Source organism: Pleurodeles waltl, chromosome 6 (genome assembly GCF_031143425.1).
Source record: "Pleurodeles waltl isolate 20211129_DDA chromosome 6, aPleWal1.hap1.20221129, whole genome shotgun sequence".
Taxonomy (NCBI): domain Eukaryota; kingdom Metazoa; phylum Chordata; class Amphibia; order Caudata; family Salamandridae; genus Pleurodeles; species Pleurodeles waltl.
In genome coordinates, this window is record NC_090445.1 from 866,089,560 (window position 1) to 866,108,482 (window position 18,923).

General features: G+C 41.5%; 1 protein-coding gene across 4 annotated transcripts in view; it reads left to right on the plus strand.

Annotated features, from left to right (window-relative positions):
- LOC138300358 (zinc finger matrin-type protein 4-like) overlaps nucleotides 1-18,923 on the plus strand; it is a 1,123,322-nt gene that overhangs the window by 276,576 nt on the left and 827,823 nt on the right. For 3 of the 4 annotated variants that reach the window (XM_069239631.1, XM_069239632.1, XM_069239633.1), the window contains one exon: nucleotides 17,901-18,005. In XM_069239631.1, coding sequence (XP_069095732.1) covers nucleotides 17,901-18,005 — 105 coding nt within the window. Of the gene's footprint in view, nucleotides 1-2,329; nucleotides 2,541-17,900; nucleotides 18,006-18,923 lie in introns of those variants that run through there. The other variant, XM_069239630.1, reaches the window with a different exon arrangement.

Below are 18,923 nucleotides of genomic sequence, written 5' to 3' on the forward strand. Positions count from 1 at the left end.
GGGTGGTAATGGGGGAATCTGAGGAGGAAGACATGGGAGTGGGAGCGCCAATAATGATTGATGGACTGGGCGCAGGAGGTGCTAAAGACTGTGACGAATGGTATGTGACAAGGTGTTTGAGTGTCTTGAAAGAACGTGCTGATTGAGGGAAGAAGCGCAGGTAAGGTGGCCTCTACTGTTGCACGTATCACACACACACCAGCAATTTTGCGACTGTCTATGTAGGCTAGTGTTTTAGAGCAACAGTTTAGCCAGTAGCAGAGATGGCATCTTGATGGATGACTGCTGCTGATGTCACTCTGGTTATAGAGGACAGCTCTGACATATGATCAGAGACTGAGACAGCAGATAATAAGACTGCATCTGAGGGACAGGACAATGGCGCAGATACTGGGAGTGATTTTTCAGTTGGAGGAGTCCCATTGGATAACTCCTTCAAGTAAATTGTGAGGGAGGTGATGAGGACAGTCCTGTTGTCCCTTCACAAGCACAGTCTGTGCAACAGGGCAATAGTGAGTTAGCCCAACCCAGAGAGCAGGTGAATGCAGGGGCAAGCACAGAGAGGGTGCTCTCTTGGGAGCTCCCCAATTTAGTTCAGCCCCGAATTTCACTGCCCAAATTGTATTGTGGAGGCATCAAAATTATCTATCACAAAACAAACTGGTTTTGTAAGGCAGGCACCTGTGTTTTTGGTCCTGGGTTTGGCGGCGATATAGGGAAACATAATAAACCCAAACATTTCTGGAAACTAGACATCTGGGGGAGTCCACAGAGGTGTGACTTGTGTGGATTCCCCAAAGTTTTCTTACCCAGAATACCCTGCAAATCTGAAATGTTGCATAAAAACTCTATTTTTCCTGCATTTCTGTCACACAAACTACAGGAATATGCTGCAATCCACAAAATTCCTACCACCCAGTGATTCCTCACCTGTCCTGATGAACACTACCCCACTTGAGTGCCTATACCTAGTGCCTGCGTAAGGTATGGATCACCCCAGGGTCAACAGTTGCCTCATGGGAGTACCAACATTGACAATTGTGTGATTTATTCCTGTCGCGGGCACTAGGCCTACCCACACAAGTGAGGTACCATTTTTATCGGGAGACTTGAGGGAATACTGGGTGGATGGACATTTGTGGCTCCTCTCAGATTCCAGAACTTTCTGTCACCGAAATGTGAGGAAAAAGTGTTTTTTTTTTTGGCCACATTTTGAGGTTTGTAAAGGATGCTGGGTAACAGAACCTGATCAGAGCCCCACAAGTCACCTCATCTTGGATTCCCTTAGGTGTCTAGTTTACAAAACTGTGCAGGTTTTCTAGGTTTCCCTAGGTGCCTGCTGAGCTAGAGGCCACAATCCACAGCTAGACACTTTGCAAAAAACAGCTCTGATTTCCTTGTCAAAATGAGATGTGTCCATGTTGTGTTTTGGGGCATTTCCTGTTGCGGGCACTAGGCCTACCCCTAGAAGTGAGGTATCATTTTTATTGGGAGACTTGCGGGAACGCTGGGTGGAAGGAAATTTGTGGCTCCTCTATGATTCCAGAACTTTGTCACCGAAATGTGAGGAAAAAGTGTTTTTCTTTGGCCACATTTTGAGGTTTGCAAAAGATTCTGGGTGACAGAACCTGATCAGAGTCCCACAAGTCACCCCATCCTGGATTCCCCTAGGTGTCTAGTTTTCAAACATGTGCAGGTTTTGTAGGTTTTCCTAGGTGCCGGCTGAGCTAGAGGCCAAAATCTACAGCTAGGCACTTTGCAAAAAGCACGTCAGATTTCAATGTAAAAATGTGATGTGTCCATGTTGCCTTTCCTGTCGCGTGCATTAAGCCTACCCATGCAAATGAGGTACCATTGTTATCGGGAGTCTTGGGGGAACACAGAATAGCACAACAAGTGTTATTGCCCTTTGTCTTTCTCTACATTTTTTCCTTCCAAATGTAAGACACTGTCTAAAAAAGATGTCTATTTGAGAAATGGCCTGTAATTCACATGCTAGTATGGGCACCCCAGAATTTAGAGATGGGCAAATAACCACTGTTGCTCAATACCTTATCTTATGCCCATTTTGGAAATACAAAGGTTTTCTTGATACCTATTTTTCACTCTTTATATTTCAGCAAATGAATTGCTGTATACCCAGTATAGAATGAAAACCCATTGCAAGGTGCAGCTCATTTATTGGCTCTGGGTACCTAGGGATCTTGATGAACCTACAAGCCATATATATCCCTGCAACCAGAAGAGTCCAGCAGACGTAACGGTATATTGCTTTAAAACATATGACATGGCAGGAAAAAGTTAGAGTAAAATGCTGAGAAAAATGGCTGTTTTTTTTAGCTCAAGTTCATTATTTATTTTTTTTCAGCTGTTTTCTGTAGGAAAACCTTGTAGGATCTACACAAATGACCCCTTGTTGAATTCAGAATTTTGTCTACTTTTCAGAAATGCTTAGCTTTCCGGGATCCAGTATTGGTTGCACACCCATTCCTGTCACTAACTGGAAGGAGGCTGAAAGCACCAAAAATAGTAAAAATGAGGTATGTCCCAGTAAAATGCCAAAATTGTGTTGAAAAATGTGGTTTTCTGATTCAAGTCTGCCTGTTCCTGAAAGCTGGGAAGATGGTGATTTTAGCACCACAAACCTTTTGTTTATGCCATTTTCAGGGGAAAAAACACAAGCATTCTTCAGCAGCCCTTTTTCCCATATTTTTGAAAAAAAAAAAAAAAAAAATGTGTATTTTGGCTAATTTCTTGGTCTGCTCCAGGGGAACCCAGAAACTCTGGGTACCTGTAAAATTCCTAGGATGTTGGAAAAAAAGGACGCAAATTTGGCATGGATAGCTTATGTGGACAAAAAGTTATGAAGGCCTAAGCGCGAACTACCCCAAATAGCCAAAAAAGGGCTCGGCCCTTGGGGGGGGGGGAAGGCCCAGCATCTAAGAGGTTAATGTTCAGTGACACACAACCATTTACCACTCTCTTAAGATTGAAAAAATCCCACTGTTCTCAATAGTTAAGATACCAGTCCGCCCAAAACTGTGGCAGAGATTGTCTAAAATAAGCACTTCAAGTTTTTAATTTATGATCCAGCCACTAATTTCACAAATCATGCACAAAATACAAGCAAGGACACTAAATGAGCACAAATGTATCAAGAAAGGGAAATCTTGGAGCGAATCAAGAACTGCAGAAAGTAACTTGAGTTTACAAACTAAAAATAGTGGACCTAAGGAGCAGTTAATTCTGTAAGAACCAGAAATCATGATTAACGCTGGGAGCTGCCCTGATAGCACTTGAGCTAAGGAACTTGGTAGAAAAATAGCACAAAAAACACAGTGAACCCGGATTCACAAACAAAGTTTCAAATAGTAGAAGGGGTTCTAGCTCACGTATTCGAGATAAAGTGCATTGATCACACTAATGGGGAAGCGTTTGTTGCTTGTTGGTGCATAACTATTAGTTTGACACAAATGACGGACAGTCTGCAAAATGCAGAGCAGGGACTCCCTTAAATTTCATTTTGGATGATAATGTCACAGAGGTGCACAAGCCTTGGGCAGAGCAAAGGTTTGCTCTGCTGTGCCTCTGGCAACACTGAAGCAGCTGTCACAGGTCGATGTTGCATCCTTTGGCAATCTACTTCCCATTCCTGCAGGTTTTCTATGCGACCACCTGCTGACTCTAGGGTCTGCCCTCCTGTTCGGACTGCTTCTTTTTCCAATCGCATAGAAATATCTCTCAAAGGATAAAAAGCAGAGGAAATTCAATCTCATATTGTGGCATGTGGATTGCGACTCCACTGACTGGTGTGCCCATTGAGCAAATGTTCTAGACTGGTCAGAGAGAAGCAGGTGTCAGACACCGGGCTCGGCTCTTTGGCAGGTGAGATAGAGGTGGATGAAGGTTATTCCAATGTTCAAGCTCAGATTAATGGAACTGCTCAACATAGCTGACAAAAACCTTGTTAGACACTCGAGGCGTCATCTATCAAACTCCAGATACCCCCTGCTGCCCTGAGAAGGGAACGTGTGCATGGGGCTCGCAGCAGCTGTCACCCGGGAGAAAGGGCTGGAGAAATGAATGCTCAAGTTCCCATTCCATTGACTAATTAACCCTTGCCCTCCATTTCACGTGCAGCGTGTAACACATCAACGCGAGTGCTCATCTGTTTAGCACTGCTCCAGGGCTTCTCTGTATTTTACATGGGAGATGTCATAGATGGCTTCTAGAGCTCTGAGTCTTGTAAAAGAGAAAGTTAATTTCCCTCCTTTTAAATTTAAACTAAAGTCTAACTTTAAAATATTTTTTTATTGGAAGCTTTGAAAAGTATACTCGAAATACTGTTGCTGGAAAGGTTAAATTAATCTTCTTGGTTCCTGGGTCACTGTCGATCACTAATGTTTTGTAGTTGTACTAAATTTATTTTTGAATTGTCCAACGCCTTCCCAAATTTGAAGCATGCCATGGTGTAACACCATATGGCAGGTACCCCCCGAAAAATAATGTGAACCATCTCTGAGACCTCAGCTACCACACAATAATTACCCAACCATAAGCATCCCAACACCTCTCTTCCCCAAACGCCCTTAGTTTCAATACAGCTAATCCCTTCCTAAGGGTGCTTCAGGCACCAATGACTGAATAGCTTGCTTTTGTACTTCAGTTTGTTTAGAGGTGAAGCAAACACATTGAGACCGTGCTTTCACGAACAGGGGCATTTTAAGTGTTCGCATTCACTCTCTGTGATTTCCTCTTTAATATCAATGTCAAACAATTCCAGTTCCAAAAAACCTTATCTGATACACTTACACACCCTCATCCATCCACTCCTGCTCTGCAACCAATAGATTTTAATGAATTCAAACTAACCAACAGACTGAACTTCTGGTGCTTAACACAGGTTAATGCAAAACATGAGGCCCAGATCCTCAGGACACAAGCTCAGTCCCTTTCACAGATCCCTGAACCCCATCATTATTTAAACCTGGAGGCAAGAATGTAACTCTCAGGTCTGAGGCACTGTGCTCTAGATATGAGCTATATTTACAACTATGAAGTGATGAAGGCGGGAACTGTGCTCCTGAACATATTTCTTTGGTGATGATGTGTCACATCAGCTGGTAGATAAGCAAGGTTCATGGCTTTGAGGAATCAAAAGCTAAACAGTGCATTTTAAAGCACCGTACTTGTGAATCGAACACCAGAAACTCGATTGTCTATAGTTTTTTCACTTAAGCAATAGGCAGTAGGGTAGCTTTCACTAGTCTTGTGCAGAGATACTTTGGCTATCTCGTTCCAATAGCTCTGTAGGAATTGGTAAGCTCACCAATTGCTTTTTGCTAAACACAAGCCTAAATCAAATCAGCAGTTCTGTATTGTTTTGGATTGATTTTTCTCTTCTCCACAGACAAAGGACTTGACCTTTATCAGTGCATTGTACTGAATGATTTGTACATAGTGATATTATGCTGGTTAGCTGTGCTCAGTACAACATAGGCATACAATTCTGTTCTTTCCATTATTTGGTACATTTTTAATGACTATGCTCGGTGTGATTAATGTCATATCACGATCATTTAATTGGGAAAGAAGCAATAATTAATTAACCCAATTAGGCAAGACTCGTTTGCAGAGTTCCTGATAATATGTACCAATTAAAAAGTGATTGTGTGCTTTATTTTTGGCTGTGGAAGAACGGAAGCACACGTTGAGTTACAATTTGGCTGCTAAAATTGTTCCTGTATGTTCATGCATTTCTGAGCACTGTAGATGAAAGTACTACATCTATTTGTCAATTTGAACTACCCCGCACACACTGCTGATCGTCGATTTATAAGAGCTCCTTCTTTAGATGACATGAAACCTGAGGTCTGGGAGAAGTGACCTGCCCAGGTTGAGAATGTATGGTAATGAGATACATGATTCAAAATAGTAATTATCAAAGGAAGTGTGCATGTGGAGTTGGCAGTGGGATTGTTGGTGAAGGTTACCAGTTATTTATCAACTTTGGCATTAAGTCGGTATTTGTATTACTTTCTTTTTTTTAAATTATTTCTTCCACTAGCTGTACAAATCCCACTGTCTTGGGGTTAGGAGGTGGTCTATAAACTATAACAGTAAAAAATGTTTGTGTGTGTTTGTCATGTATTTGTCAGTAGGCATCTTTGGGGGTGCGCTATGTGGTAATGATTCTCCCGCTGATAAGTGTTGTCGCCATACTGACAGGTGTTAATATTGTCTACGAAGAGTATACGCTGCATCTTCAGACATGCTGATTCCAATATGATTGTGATATTATAGGTTTCTAAACTTCACTTAGCTAGGTAACTGCCTTTTAGCATGAAGACTCATCCATGCTCCTAGTAACCTCTTCTGCCATGGCAAGTTCTCGGAGTAAATGTTTTACATTTCTGGTAAGGGAGAGAGTGAGTGAGAGTACACCGATCTGCATGTTCAACCAAGGCCTGCAAGATATGCAGTAGAAATAATGGGTGATCTTTTTTTCACTCCATATCGAGGATGAAGACTGCGACTGGGATAAGATCTGTTCCTCTGAATGTTGATTAAACCAGTGCCCCCAACCTGACCACAATTACCACCTGGGAGCTGATCATCTTCCTGTAAATGGGCTAATCCTACTCTGACTACCTGTCATGCAGTTGACTGTATGGTCTAGGCCTTGTAGTAAACCACCCTTGTTAAATTTATTGCTGATTATACAAGGCAGGCATGCCCACGTCTGCACACTCCTGTGTTTAAGGCAACCTTTAAAATCCACATAAGAAATAGCTGATAATCTTTTATTTACCAAAGCAACATAAATTAAGGCTCCTGTTAAGATGCACTTAACTTCTAACCATTCATAATGGATGTTTCTGACTAAATATGCTATTCTTTTTCTTAAAATATTCTTAGGCGTAAAGACCCAGGCTCCACTGTATAACTGTATTGCAAAGCATTCAGTTTGTTGCGGACAACATGACCCCCAAAGTTCCCTAGGCTAGACCAGAGAAAGTCTCTTTAGCGTAGTCTAACTCATTATTTTAAATCACAGGTTGCTGTTCCTGTGTATTTACATTGTATGATTTTCTAGCTTTCCAAGGGTAACACAATGTGAAATTCTATATCATTTCAACAAATGTTCATAGCCCACTGTTTTTTAGAATTCAACATTTGTCACCAATGATCCCAAGTACGCCTTGACAGAACACCAAATAATATATGCCTTCTTTATATTCTTACTAGTTATCCCTCCTGCCCTGGGAAGCCCAATTCCTTGTTCTCCTGATCTAATTAATGGGGTCCATTCCCCTCAAAACATATACTCCTTGCCGATAGCCTGATACAGCACCCAGCAGAGAAAACCACACTCATAAATATTTTGTTGCAGCACAAAAAACTAAAAAAATATACATAGAGGTAACATTAAGTATTATGATTAAAACGTACAGCAGTGCTTAATTTGTGCTAGTGGTTGGTAACAGTGCTACGTTTTGGAGACAAGGACATATTTTTCATCATCAGAATTTGACCAAATGGAAAGAGTAAGAATCGCAGAAATGGGAGAACAAAGAGAAAGATGGCAAAACAGTGACAAAGGGAAAAATGGATGAAAAACAAAATGCAATAACGAGGAACAGGCAGCAATATTAGGTGGTGTAATAAAGCGGAATGAAGTAGAATGTAGAATACAATGCCTTGTTATTAATAAAGCCTTGCATTCGACACAGTCTGCACTTAAGCAAAAAAGTGTGGGCCTCTGCATTAGCTGTATTTATTTGATTTGTTTATTTTTAATTACTCCCTTGTACATCCCTAATCAATGGTTAAGTAAAATACACCCGTTTTGCCCGGTGACCATTGAGACCATCGAATTTCTTTCCGCTTATTCTGCACACCACACACTCTTTTAATATTACAGTATTAGGTATTTTGCTGACTGCAGTGGCACCACTGAAGTGTACCCGTTTACCTAAAAGTGGGTTAAACCATTAAGTCTTACTTGTTAAAGGGCTTGACTCAACTAGAGTGGAGCGAAAAAGAGTAACTTGCTGTTGTATTTCTACTTTGTTTAGAGCAAGTGATTCACTTTTAAGAGATTCAAAGGGGATAACAACAACTCCCAGGAAATCTAGAACAATCCTACATTATCTGAAGTACTCTTTTAGCAAGCAAAATTTCCATCACCTGGAATCGTGGGGAAAATGTGATGTAACTGGGTTTACACATACGTATTTTTTAGCTTTCGTCTCCAAGGCAAATATATATTTCCTTGGGAGAAACTTGTTCAATTTAACCATTATTAAATATGTTGTTTCCCCGTCATTAAATATGTTGCTTCCCCTCCTCATTTCCACCCTGTGAAAGGAACACATTAGCACATGTTTTTATGGCGGGAAACGACCTGCCTTCATCCTATGCATGCCTGCTAATGTATGTGCATGTGTTCATCTGCTTTTTCCCCGCCATCATACTGCCAAAATTCAGCCTTTAACCCTGTATCTACGAAACTTTAAATTCTGCCACACTGATGGAGTTTTCACATGAGAAGTGTATAGTTTGAATGTAAAATTATTCTGTTTCTGACTCCATGAACAAGGATCGATATTTTCTTTGTCAAGCACTTCTTCACTCTCATGTTCATCCCAGGCACTCAAAACACTTTTGGAATTGGGCCTGTAAGTAATGCCTAAAACAATAAATATTTACACATCTCCTCTTGCAGGAATCCTGGCCAAGTGAACACTCCACCTGATTCGATTTTGCTTAATGAAAGCCAAAAGCCTTCCACTTCCTTATTACATTTCTGAAGCGTAGGTATTCAGATGAAATGCATATGAAGAGTTTATTGGTTCATGGGATGGGCCTCCTGCACCAAGAAGACCAAGCTACTTGCGCATAACTTCTGTTCTCACATACTACATAGGAGGTGAGCAGCAGATGACTTCAATGTTTGCCGTGGATGGTATTGTGTGAATTTGTTGTCTAAGGATGAAGTTTCTCATTTGCGCGAAGCTAATGTTACATAAAGAGCAGGTGTAGGAAAATGCTTATTTGCAGAATCACCCCCACTTTTTTGGACTGATGCTGCTTTTTTTTTTTTTACTCTGTGCATTGGAACTCTGCTAGTCAGACCCCAGTGCATGTGCTTTGACACCTAAAACGTTGAAATAAGCTGTACTCCTAATTGGCAGATCTAAATTACCTATAAATCCCTAGTAAATGGTCCACAGAGTACCCAGGGCCTGTAAGTTAAATGTCACTAGTGGAATGGAGCACAGATTGTGCCACCACTAAATTGACAATGCAAAATATGACTGCAGGCCTGCCACCAGTACTGGATGTGCAGGTTTCAACTGTAAATTCTACCTATCAAAATAACCCCTTTTGACTAGCCTAAACTTTCTGTTTTTAAATACTAATGCCATCCTAAGTAAGCCTTAAGTGCCCATAAGGCAGGGTGCATGGTATTTAAGAGTAGGGCATGTAAACGTTTAATGCAAATATGCCCTTACAGTGAAAACCTAAAACAAAAACACTTTTCATTGTAGCAGGGCTGGCTGTTCCATAGAAAAGCATTTGGATACTTCATTAAAGTTAATAACGTTAACTTTGCGTAGGAACCAGATAAAAACATAATTTTTTGACTTTTTATAACATTAAATACAAATACTATTCATTGTTTAAGATGGCTTTGTAAAAAATATTTCACAAAAGGAACTTTTATAAAGTTATCTTTAGCCTGCCATAAACATCTAGATGCCTATTTGCCTGAGCTTCCAGCTATCACCCAGGAGCTGAATAATTCCTTGCAGAGGTGTATAATTGCTCCCAGAGCTGAGACAAAAGTCTTGCAGGTGGGGAGGTGTACTGTTCCTCTGACAGGATGACCATTTGGGCAGTGCCCACAAACGTAATTATCTTAAAATGGGCCTGAAATGTCACAGGTAAATATATTTCACACCTGAGCCTGCCCCTCTTTTGTGCTTCTAGTTTGCCATGCACCAATCCCAGTTAGAGAGGTGGTGCCCCCAGAACTGGTTTTGAGTGACCACAGGGGAGAGTTTGCTCTTTTCCCTACCAACATCTCTACGGTGGGTACACGAGATCTGCACAGGGGAGATAGGGATTGTTTGCATTAGGTCACATAGGTGCCGTTGCAAAAGTTGATAGTCACCCCAGGGAACTTTTTTCCCATAGGTCAGGGAGGATCCAGGAGTCATTCTTGCCCACAGACTAATGGCAGTAATAAATATGGCACCCCTAGACACTCCCTCTCAGAACACTGCTCAATCTATGTGTTAGACTTTTCATCCTTGGCGTGGTCTCCTTTAACTTTTTGCCTCTGTTCCCCAGGTTGTTGATGTGTGCTGGACTCTGATTTTACTGTTTTTGTTACTCTGGGCACTTTACCACTGCTAACCAGTGCTAAAGTGCATGTGCTCCTTTACAAAATGTGTATGTAATTGGCTTATCCATGATTGGCATATTTGATTTACTAGTAAGTCTCTAGTAAAGTGCACAGGAGGTGCCAGGGCATGTAAATCAAATGCTACTAGTGGGCCTGCAGCACTGGTTGTGCCACCCACATAAAGTAGCTTTGTACTCATGTCTCAGACCTGCCATTGCAGTGTCTGTGTGTGTGCAGTTTTAACTGTAAATTCGACTTGGCAGTATATCAACTTGACAGGCCTAACCTTCCCTTTTCTTACATGTCAGACATCCCTATGGTAGGCCCTAGGCAGCCCCAAGGGCAGGGTGCAGTGTATGGTTAAGGCAGGACATATAGTACTGTGTTTTGTACGTTCTGACAGTGAAATATTGCTAAATTCGTTTTTCACTGTTGCAAGGCCTGTCCCTCTCATAGCTTAACATGGGATCTACCTTTAAATCTGATTAAAGTGTAGATTCCCTTTGGGAGTAGATGGACATGTGGAGTTTGGGGTCTCTGAGCTTACAATTTAAAAATAAAAATTTTAGTAAAGTTGATTTTAAGATTGTGTGTTTGAAAATGCCACTTTTAGAAAGTGAGCATTTTCTTGCTTATACCATTTCTGTGACTCTGCCTGTTTGTGGGTTCACTGTCTGGGGGTTCACTGTCTGGGTCAGTTTGACAGTTGGGCTGGTTAAACCTCACACTAGATAGTGACACAAAAGGAGCTGGGGTGTAGCCTGCATATCCTGATGAGCCATCTGTGCTAGGAGGGAGGGGAGGAGTGGTCACTCACACCTGAAATGGCTGTGCCTGCCCTCACACAATGCAGTCTCCAACCCCCTGGTGAGTGTGTGGGGCCTGGCCTGGGCAAGGCAGGATTTCACATTCAAGTAGGCCTACTTCAAAGGAGGGTATAAGAAGGGCACCCAAAACCAAAGACTTTAGAACACTTCTGGAAACAAGAGGAATCTCTGCCTGGAGAAGAGCTGAAGAGCTGGGGAAGAACAGCTGCCCTGCCTGTGACTGTGCTTTGTGGAGCTATCCTGCAGTTGCTGCTTCTGCCAGAGTAAGAGGGCAAAGACTGGACTTTGTGTGCCTTCCATCTTGTGAAGATCTCCAAGAGCTTGATTTAGAGCTTGCCTCCTGTTGTTTGAAGTCTCAGGGACAGCAAAGACTTCTCTCAGCCAGCACCTGGAGTCTCTGGAGAGACTCTTACTCTGCCCTGTGGTGCCCATCCAGTTCCTGGGACCCTGAAAGGAGGCAGCCCAAGAGTGAGAAATCCACGCACAAAGTGCTGTGTGGAGAAAAGATCAACGCAACTCCGATCTGCGGCTGTAGAAACAACACGCCGCCGGCTCTGCGGCTGAAAATCAACGCTCGCCGGAAACGCGACCGAAGAATCAGCGCACGGAGCTGGCAAAACGACGCGCAGTATCGCTGACGGAGACTCTGAGATCGAAATCCGCGCTGCATGTTTTTTTAATCGTCGTGCGGCTCGATTTCCATTGCAAGTACCGATGGGCATGTAAAAACAACGCGAGGCCTGCCCGGACCCGAGAGTGCTGACCGGATCGACGCATTGATCTCCTGCGGAGAGAAGAAACGTCGCGCCCTAACCCGATGAAAGGAGAAATGGTACAAGGTCACGCTCGTGAGTGAAATCGACGCATCGCAAGCCCTTTTTGACTCACACTCGCATATGCGGAGTTATTTTTGATGCACCCAAGGTACATTTTCACGCTAACCGTGTTGGTGTGTGTTTTAACCGACGTAAAGACTCCTTTTTGCTTTTTAATTGATAACTTGACTTGTGTATTGTGGATTTTTGTCACTTTGGTCTTGTTTTGTTTAGATAAATATTTTCTATTTTTCTAAACCTGTATTGTCATTTTGTAGTGTTTTCATTAAGTTACTATGTGTGTTGGTACAAATACTTTACACCTAGCACCTTGAAGTTAAGCCTACTGCTCTGCCAAGCTACCAAGGGGGTAAGCAGGGGTTAGCTGAGGGTGATTCTCTTTTACCCTGACTAGAGTGAGGGTCCTTGCTTGAACAGGAGGTAACCTGACTGTCAACTGAAGACCCCATTTCTAACACTATGAAAGACAGAAGGATTGCACCTGCAGATGAGACCTATGAGGAGAACACTAAGGGCTGGGCTGTTCCCATCGGTACTAAGGAGTGGACTCTGAGGGATCAGTTAACTGATCTCTAGTTCCGTTACATGGATACAAAACCTATGATGAGCCCAGCCGAATAGTTCCAACTGGACCTGCCTTGGTCCCTGATAGGGTTTAAGGCTCACTACAACAGAAACCACTAAGTGGCGCCTCCCAGGTCCTGGATCTTGGATGGTGTTAGTCTTGTCCCCAAACTGCAAGAAGTGTAGAGTGTAATCCTCTTGTCCCCAAACTGCAAGAAATGGGACACACAAATTTTGCCAACATTCTGCTTGGAGAACCAACAGAGATCGAGGTTGATGTCAAAGCTGCAGCCTCAACTTGGTGGTTTGCACCTCCTGAAGGAGATCGGATTTCCAGAAACGTTTTTAATTCCAAACAGGAGGGCTTCACTGGGACCGACATAGAGCAGCAGCCCATCGAAGTTGAGACCTTTTTTGTGGATGGACTTTGCCTGTGTGGCTGTATTTTTCATCCTTTGCAGGAATCAAATACACAATAAGATCGATTAATCTTTTGACCCAGTGAGATGTGTTGTGAACCATAAAATATTACTTCAACACGACCCCAATAATTTAGACACCATGACAAATGTGGCCAGGGAAGGAAAACTCCAGTCAGCAATATAATTTAAAGCTTTATTACAAGCTCTTCAGAGTCGCGTAGAACATGTGTAAAGCCAAATTATAAAGATACATAATCACCAAGGGTTGCCCAAGGCGATGAAACAAGTTCAAGCGAACTAACATGAACAAAACTAAGCATTCAAGAAGAATGAAACCAAGTTAGCAAAAATATATGAGGGACAGAAATAACGCTGTGCTCAGATTGTCATTTAGTCAATTCAAATTCAATCAAGTCAGTCATTGGCTGGACACATGTCAACCCTACAGCTAACCAAATTAGCAACATACATGTGTGGTGAGTAACATATATGTGGGCAAAATACAAAAAGGGGCAAAATAATTTGGAAAAAAAGAATAACTAGGGACACTAAAAGAAAATAAGCGTCAGCATAGTGTCTAACCTAAAAAGGGCATTTCAAAGGGCAAATGGCAGAGAGGAAGATGCATCTCCAAGGGGCCCAGCATTCAGGGAATTTTTATCAGCAAAGCATCGACATCTGCTGCGCTCCTCTCCCATATCTGAGCAAAGTTTTGTCAGTAAATTATATATCATATCCCGTTAAATGTTTCCAATTAGTCTCCATGGTCTGTTCATATTATGAAAAAGGGGCAACATCCAATCAAAATATTAAAAAGCTTCAGGTTGCCCCAGTCCGACAATTTCCCAGGTCTGTCATGATACCATCTCCTCTTTCCGTGTGTCGTCAAATGGTTTGAAACAAAAGTATGCCTATGCAACAGTTTGTTTGTTTCCCAGGCTTTTACCAAGGAATCATCTCAGTTCTGTGTGAATCTAAACAGTTCAAAACAAAAGTATGCCCTGTTATTGCGATATACTTTTCAAGAAAAACTGCGCACAGTTCTTCTACAATTAAACAATAGGCTTTTGTGAATGGGACTTTGCTTCTCATGAGAAAGAATCTGAAGGAAGATTTCACATTATGAAAACAATTCAGCATGTCTACATGAATGCAAAATGCAAGTTCCGTAGGCCTCAGTTATGTTAACTCAAGAAAATATAAAATGCATTGAAATACTTGTTAATAAAACACAATATGCACATTTAAAATTCATCATTAATAATATTAGTGTAAGTAAAATATTTAATTTAAAATTGTAAAATGTTGTTGTTGCCTTAGATTAAGTACAACAGACAAGTGCATTTTGTCTTTTGCACATATCTTTAAAGTCATAAATCTTTCACTTAAACATTAGAAATGCAAATTCATCATGATATAAGCTATTAGTTTAGAGTCTAAATTACACTTTAACATCAACTTTAACCTTCTAGCATGTGATTTAACTAGATGGGCACAAATGTTGAAATGTTAAATAAAACCAAAGTGCACATTTAAAAATGTCAGTGCAGCTTTCTACCTTAGCTTTTTGCTCATGTGCGCTCATAAACTTAAAATTTTCACAGTCTGTTGACTTAAGTGACACAAGGAACAGAGCCAAAATTTACACACTATCACCTGCTTGGAAATTTCCCTCCTCCTTCAGCGACTGCACTGGGAACCTTCACATCAGCAACCCATCATTGTCAAGCCCTGCCTACGATCCACATTACAACTTGCCCCACCTACATGTCGACAGCAATAGTTTCTCCTTAAAAGTTTGTAAGTTAGAAGCATATTTTTCCATCAATATGAAACTAGTTCCTGTTTCCATCTGGCGCTCCATCATGGTCGACCCTAACATTTTTTAAATTACCCATCCTAGCGCAACCAGATACCAGCGATAGTTGCTTTGTGCTTTTTGGTTCTATTTTCATTTAAAAACATTAAGAATTCATATGTTTGTCTCCTCTTGTTGGATTTTTGAGGTCTTGGTGTCATTTTCTTCATTAAAATATTCTCTTTTTGCCAAATTGGAGTGTCATTTTTATTGTTTTGTTTTTAGACTTATCAGCTGGTTTGCTAGTTCTAAACGCTTCACACATTTTCAAAAGTTAAGTCTATGTGCTCTTTGCTCTAGCTACCAGTGTTGAGCTCCGGTTTGAATTACTGAAATCTTTACTGGACCTTACATGAATAAGGTCACTATTGCTTGTGGTGGACTAACATCCACCCAGACTAAGAATCCACTTTCTCAAAGAGGGATTATCGTGATTGCTAAACTAGAACAGGAAATGAGCCTTTTTCACATGATGCGGTAACACATACTGTAGTTTAAATACATTTAGGACTTAGAAAACCAAATCCCAAAGATTCATAAGAGATCTGTTTTTCTTTGTAATTGCACATCATAAACAACACACAAAAAAGCAATAAGCAGCATTAGTGCAGTTTGTATCATAGCATCATTTCTCTGACAGCAGAGGAGCTACACGATTGTTGGCACTTTTGACCACAGCAGTACTTTACTAGCAAGGTACACAACAAAACACCTTGCCTGTCAAAGCAGCACAATCCACCAATGACTTCTTAACCTGTGGGCTCCCAGTCTTGCTCATGGAAACCATCTTTTAACATTATACTTCTAAGTGCAATTGAGATCTGAGTTGAACGTGACACATCATTCACCCACATATATAAAACACCAGTCAGACTTACAGAAAGACTGGCCGGGTCTGAAAGAATCTAACATTTTTCCTAAATGTAAATATCAATGTAACCCTCAGTGCCAACGAGAAATATCTGGAAAGCAGTACTTTTTAGTTCACTATCTCGACTCGGAGTACTGTCCAATGACAGTCCTACTTTAGAGAAGAAAAGCAGGAGTTTTTAAAAGTCCCTAAATCTTGACAGTCAACTAGGCTGGTTCTCTTTTGATGACTGCCACCTGCTGGCCTCAGCTAATGCTGTTCTAGACCTTTATCAGCCTCATCTTCATATAGAAAAGTCCTATTGTATAAGTTGTGTGCCTCACTTCAAATTTTCAACACGTTTGAATGTTCTAGGAGTAGAAAACACGTAGGTACGTGTAGATCTGGTGATGTAGAAGCCCCCCTCTGCCCTTACCTCAACAACAATTACATTCAGTGAGACAATATTGTAAATTCTGATTTGGAGATATCTCTGGAGGGCCCGCGTGAGTCTCATAACCAGGGGTACACCGTATTATTAAGCCAACACAGGAGTAACCTGGCTGATAGGCACAAGGACTTGCTGTCTAACTTTGTCGCCATCTTGACCTCTACGTATGAAATTGTGGCTCGCTTTTTACAAATAAGAGTTTACAAATGGAAATAATGTAAGTGTAGCTGTCACTGTATAAACTCGGTCTTCTTCCTTAATAACTAAGGCCTGGGTTATGATTTTTCTACGTTGTTAAATACTAGTTATAGGATTTCTCAGATATAATGCACGTGTGTTTGTGCACTTTTTGTATGGATCACACTTTAAGATACATTAACAGCTACATGGAATCCATTTGCCATTGTCTTTCTTTAATGTTTTCCCCTTTTGAATGGTGTGTAAACTTGCAATCGGTATTGCTATGCAATTAAAGATTCATTCATTCGAGCGTGAGCTACACATCACTGCCTCCCTGTGGGCCAAAAGTTAAGAAGCCCAAGATAAAGTTTTGGCTAGAATTATTACACCTTGAAGCATGTAGACAATAAGCTGGATAATAGTGCAAATAAACATACATAATTAACTGTCATTGTAATGTAACCTCAGATCACCCACAGTGGTGAGGAGGATATGTGGGGGATACTCCTGTAAATGTTCTCGCTTGGAAATAGCACTGGGATAGAAGGGCTTGTGTTCATTTTGATGTGGGGTGGTTGGCAGTTGTACTCTGGGTCTGCCTTCACGTAATCAGGCAAGTTTGTGTCTGCCTGCTTCTGTCCATACTTGCGTGACCATCTTTCTATCTGCTTGTGTGCCTATCTTTCCTGTATAGCTGTTTCTCTGCTAGCTTATATAGCGACCTGCTTATCTGCCAATATATCTATTAATTACAGTGTATTTGGTCACTCTTCCACCTTTTGTAAAAACAGTCTTTACAATCCAAGGCCCAAATTTAAGAAGGCCTAGCGTCTAGTGCACATTTTTTTATGCTAATGTGGCATTAGGCTTGCAAAAATGCAGCACGATATTGAGAATGCATGCATTGCGCCACTTCGCACCACATTATGCATGCACCTTGCATAATGTATACAAAAGGGGCATTCCGGCGCAAGGAGGACGGCAAAAATTGCCCTATGAAATCTACACGATTCCATTGCGCTATTTTTGACCCCACTTTAACACACATGGAATCAGTGAGCCTTCTTGCACTTTGCTCCACTAGCATCAAAACTTTTGACGCTGGTGGAGCAAAGTACCAAAATAGCATCAGAAATGTTGACGCTATTGTTCCTAATACAGCCATGGTACGCTGTATCTGAAATACGGCACACACATGGTGGCGTTAAGGGGGCTTAAATCTGGGCCTAAAGGTTTATGTAGTTGGACTGGGCCTTTTCGAATACTGGGTATTTTGAACACTTGATCTTTCCGCTGCACCGAGGGTGCCCTTTGATATTCAAGAGTTTAAGATTAGAATGCAAAACCTTTGTCAGTGGCATCTCCTTAACTAACGTGTGAATCTCACATGGTGTGCACATTCTCACCTTCACTTTTGTCCTTCAGTGACGTTGTCTCGTTCACCTCTGTTCACCGCCTCACAGTAACGTCCTTCTTTTTATTGACCTTGTCATTTCAGATGAAGTCTGCAGCTGGAGAGGAAGGTGCTTTATTCACCAACAGCTATTGCAACATCTGCAACGCACAATTGATATCAGAGTCCCAGCGCGTGGCGCATTATGAGGTGAGCACAAGCTCTGTTAGCCTAGAAAGTGCGTACCGAAGATTCAAAAGTAATTTTTAAGACACGCAGTTTGTTTCTAAATAATTTTATGGTTATTATACGCCGTCTCTCCTTCTCAGTAACCACATATCCACTTTTACACGGAAGCCACACACTAAACGTCCTTAGCACCCATACTTCTAACTAGACCTTCCAGTAAGCATCCATTGTCCCCAGCACACTCATGAATATATTAACTCGTTTGTTGAGGTCATCACTGATGTAATTACCTAATTTGTTAAGTCATTTGTCATCTCTTGTGCGAGGGCGTTCCCACTGGATTGGAGGGAGGGTGTTCTGCTGTGTAACACAGTAAAACCATCAAATTTCTCAGTGAGTATTTTTAGGCTTCTGAACATAAGCATGAAAACCCTTCAACTGGTGTGTTTAGAAGCATTCCTATGGTGTTTTAGAAAACAAGTTGAACTAAAATTTCTGTAAACTAGTACTGCTTTCCATATACATACTTTTTTCCAGTGTTTTTTTTTTTTTTTGGCATGCCCGCAAAGCTCAACAAACTCTCATTCAGCTCTCGTAGGTGAACCCTGAGTAAAGGATGTGAACCTCAAGCATGCCCTGCTTCAGTTTTCATGGATACCAGAACCCATAGTACATTACCTCCAATTGGTCTCAATTTGCTGGGAAGCTTTATACAGCCAGCACCCGGGAGGTGAGCAAACCACTACGGCAAGCAATAGCTCCCTGGGACAGCTTATGGCCACCAGCAGAGGCCCCTTTATAGCTCAGTCGAACAAGCAGCAAGATTCAAACCACTATAAGAGCAACGAGGAGAAAAGTTCTCACCTAGTTCTGCCCTTTGTTCTTTGATTTATTCCAAAGGGTTCAATGAATACTCTCAAAGAGGGAGCTTGTTGCATG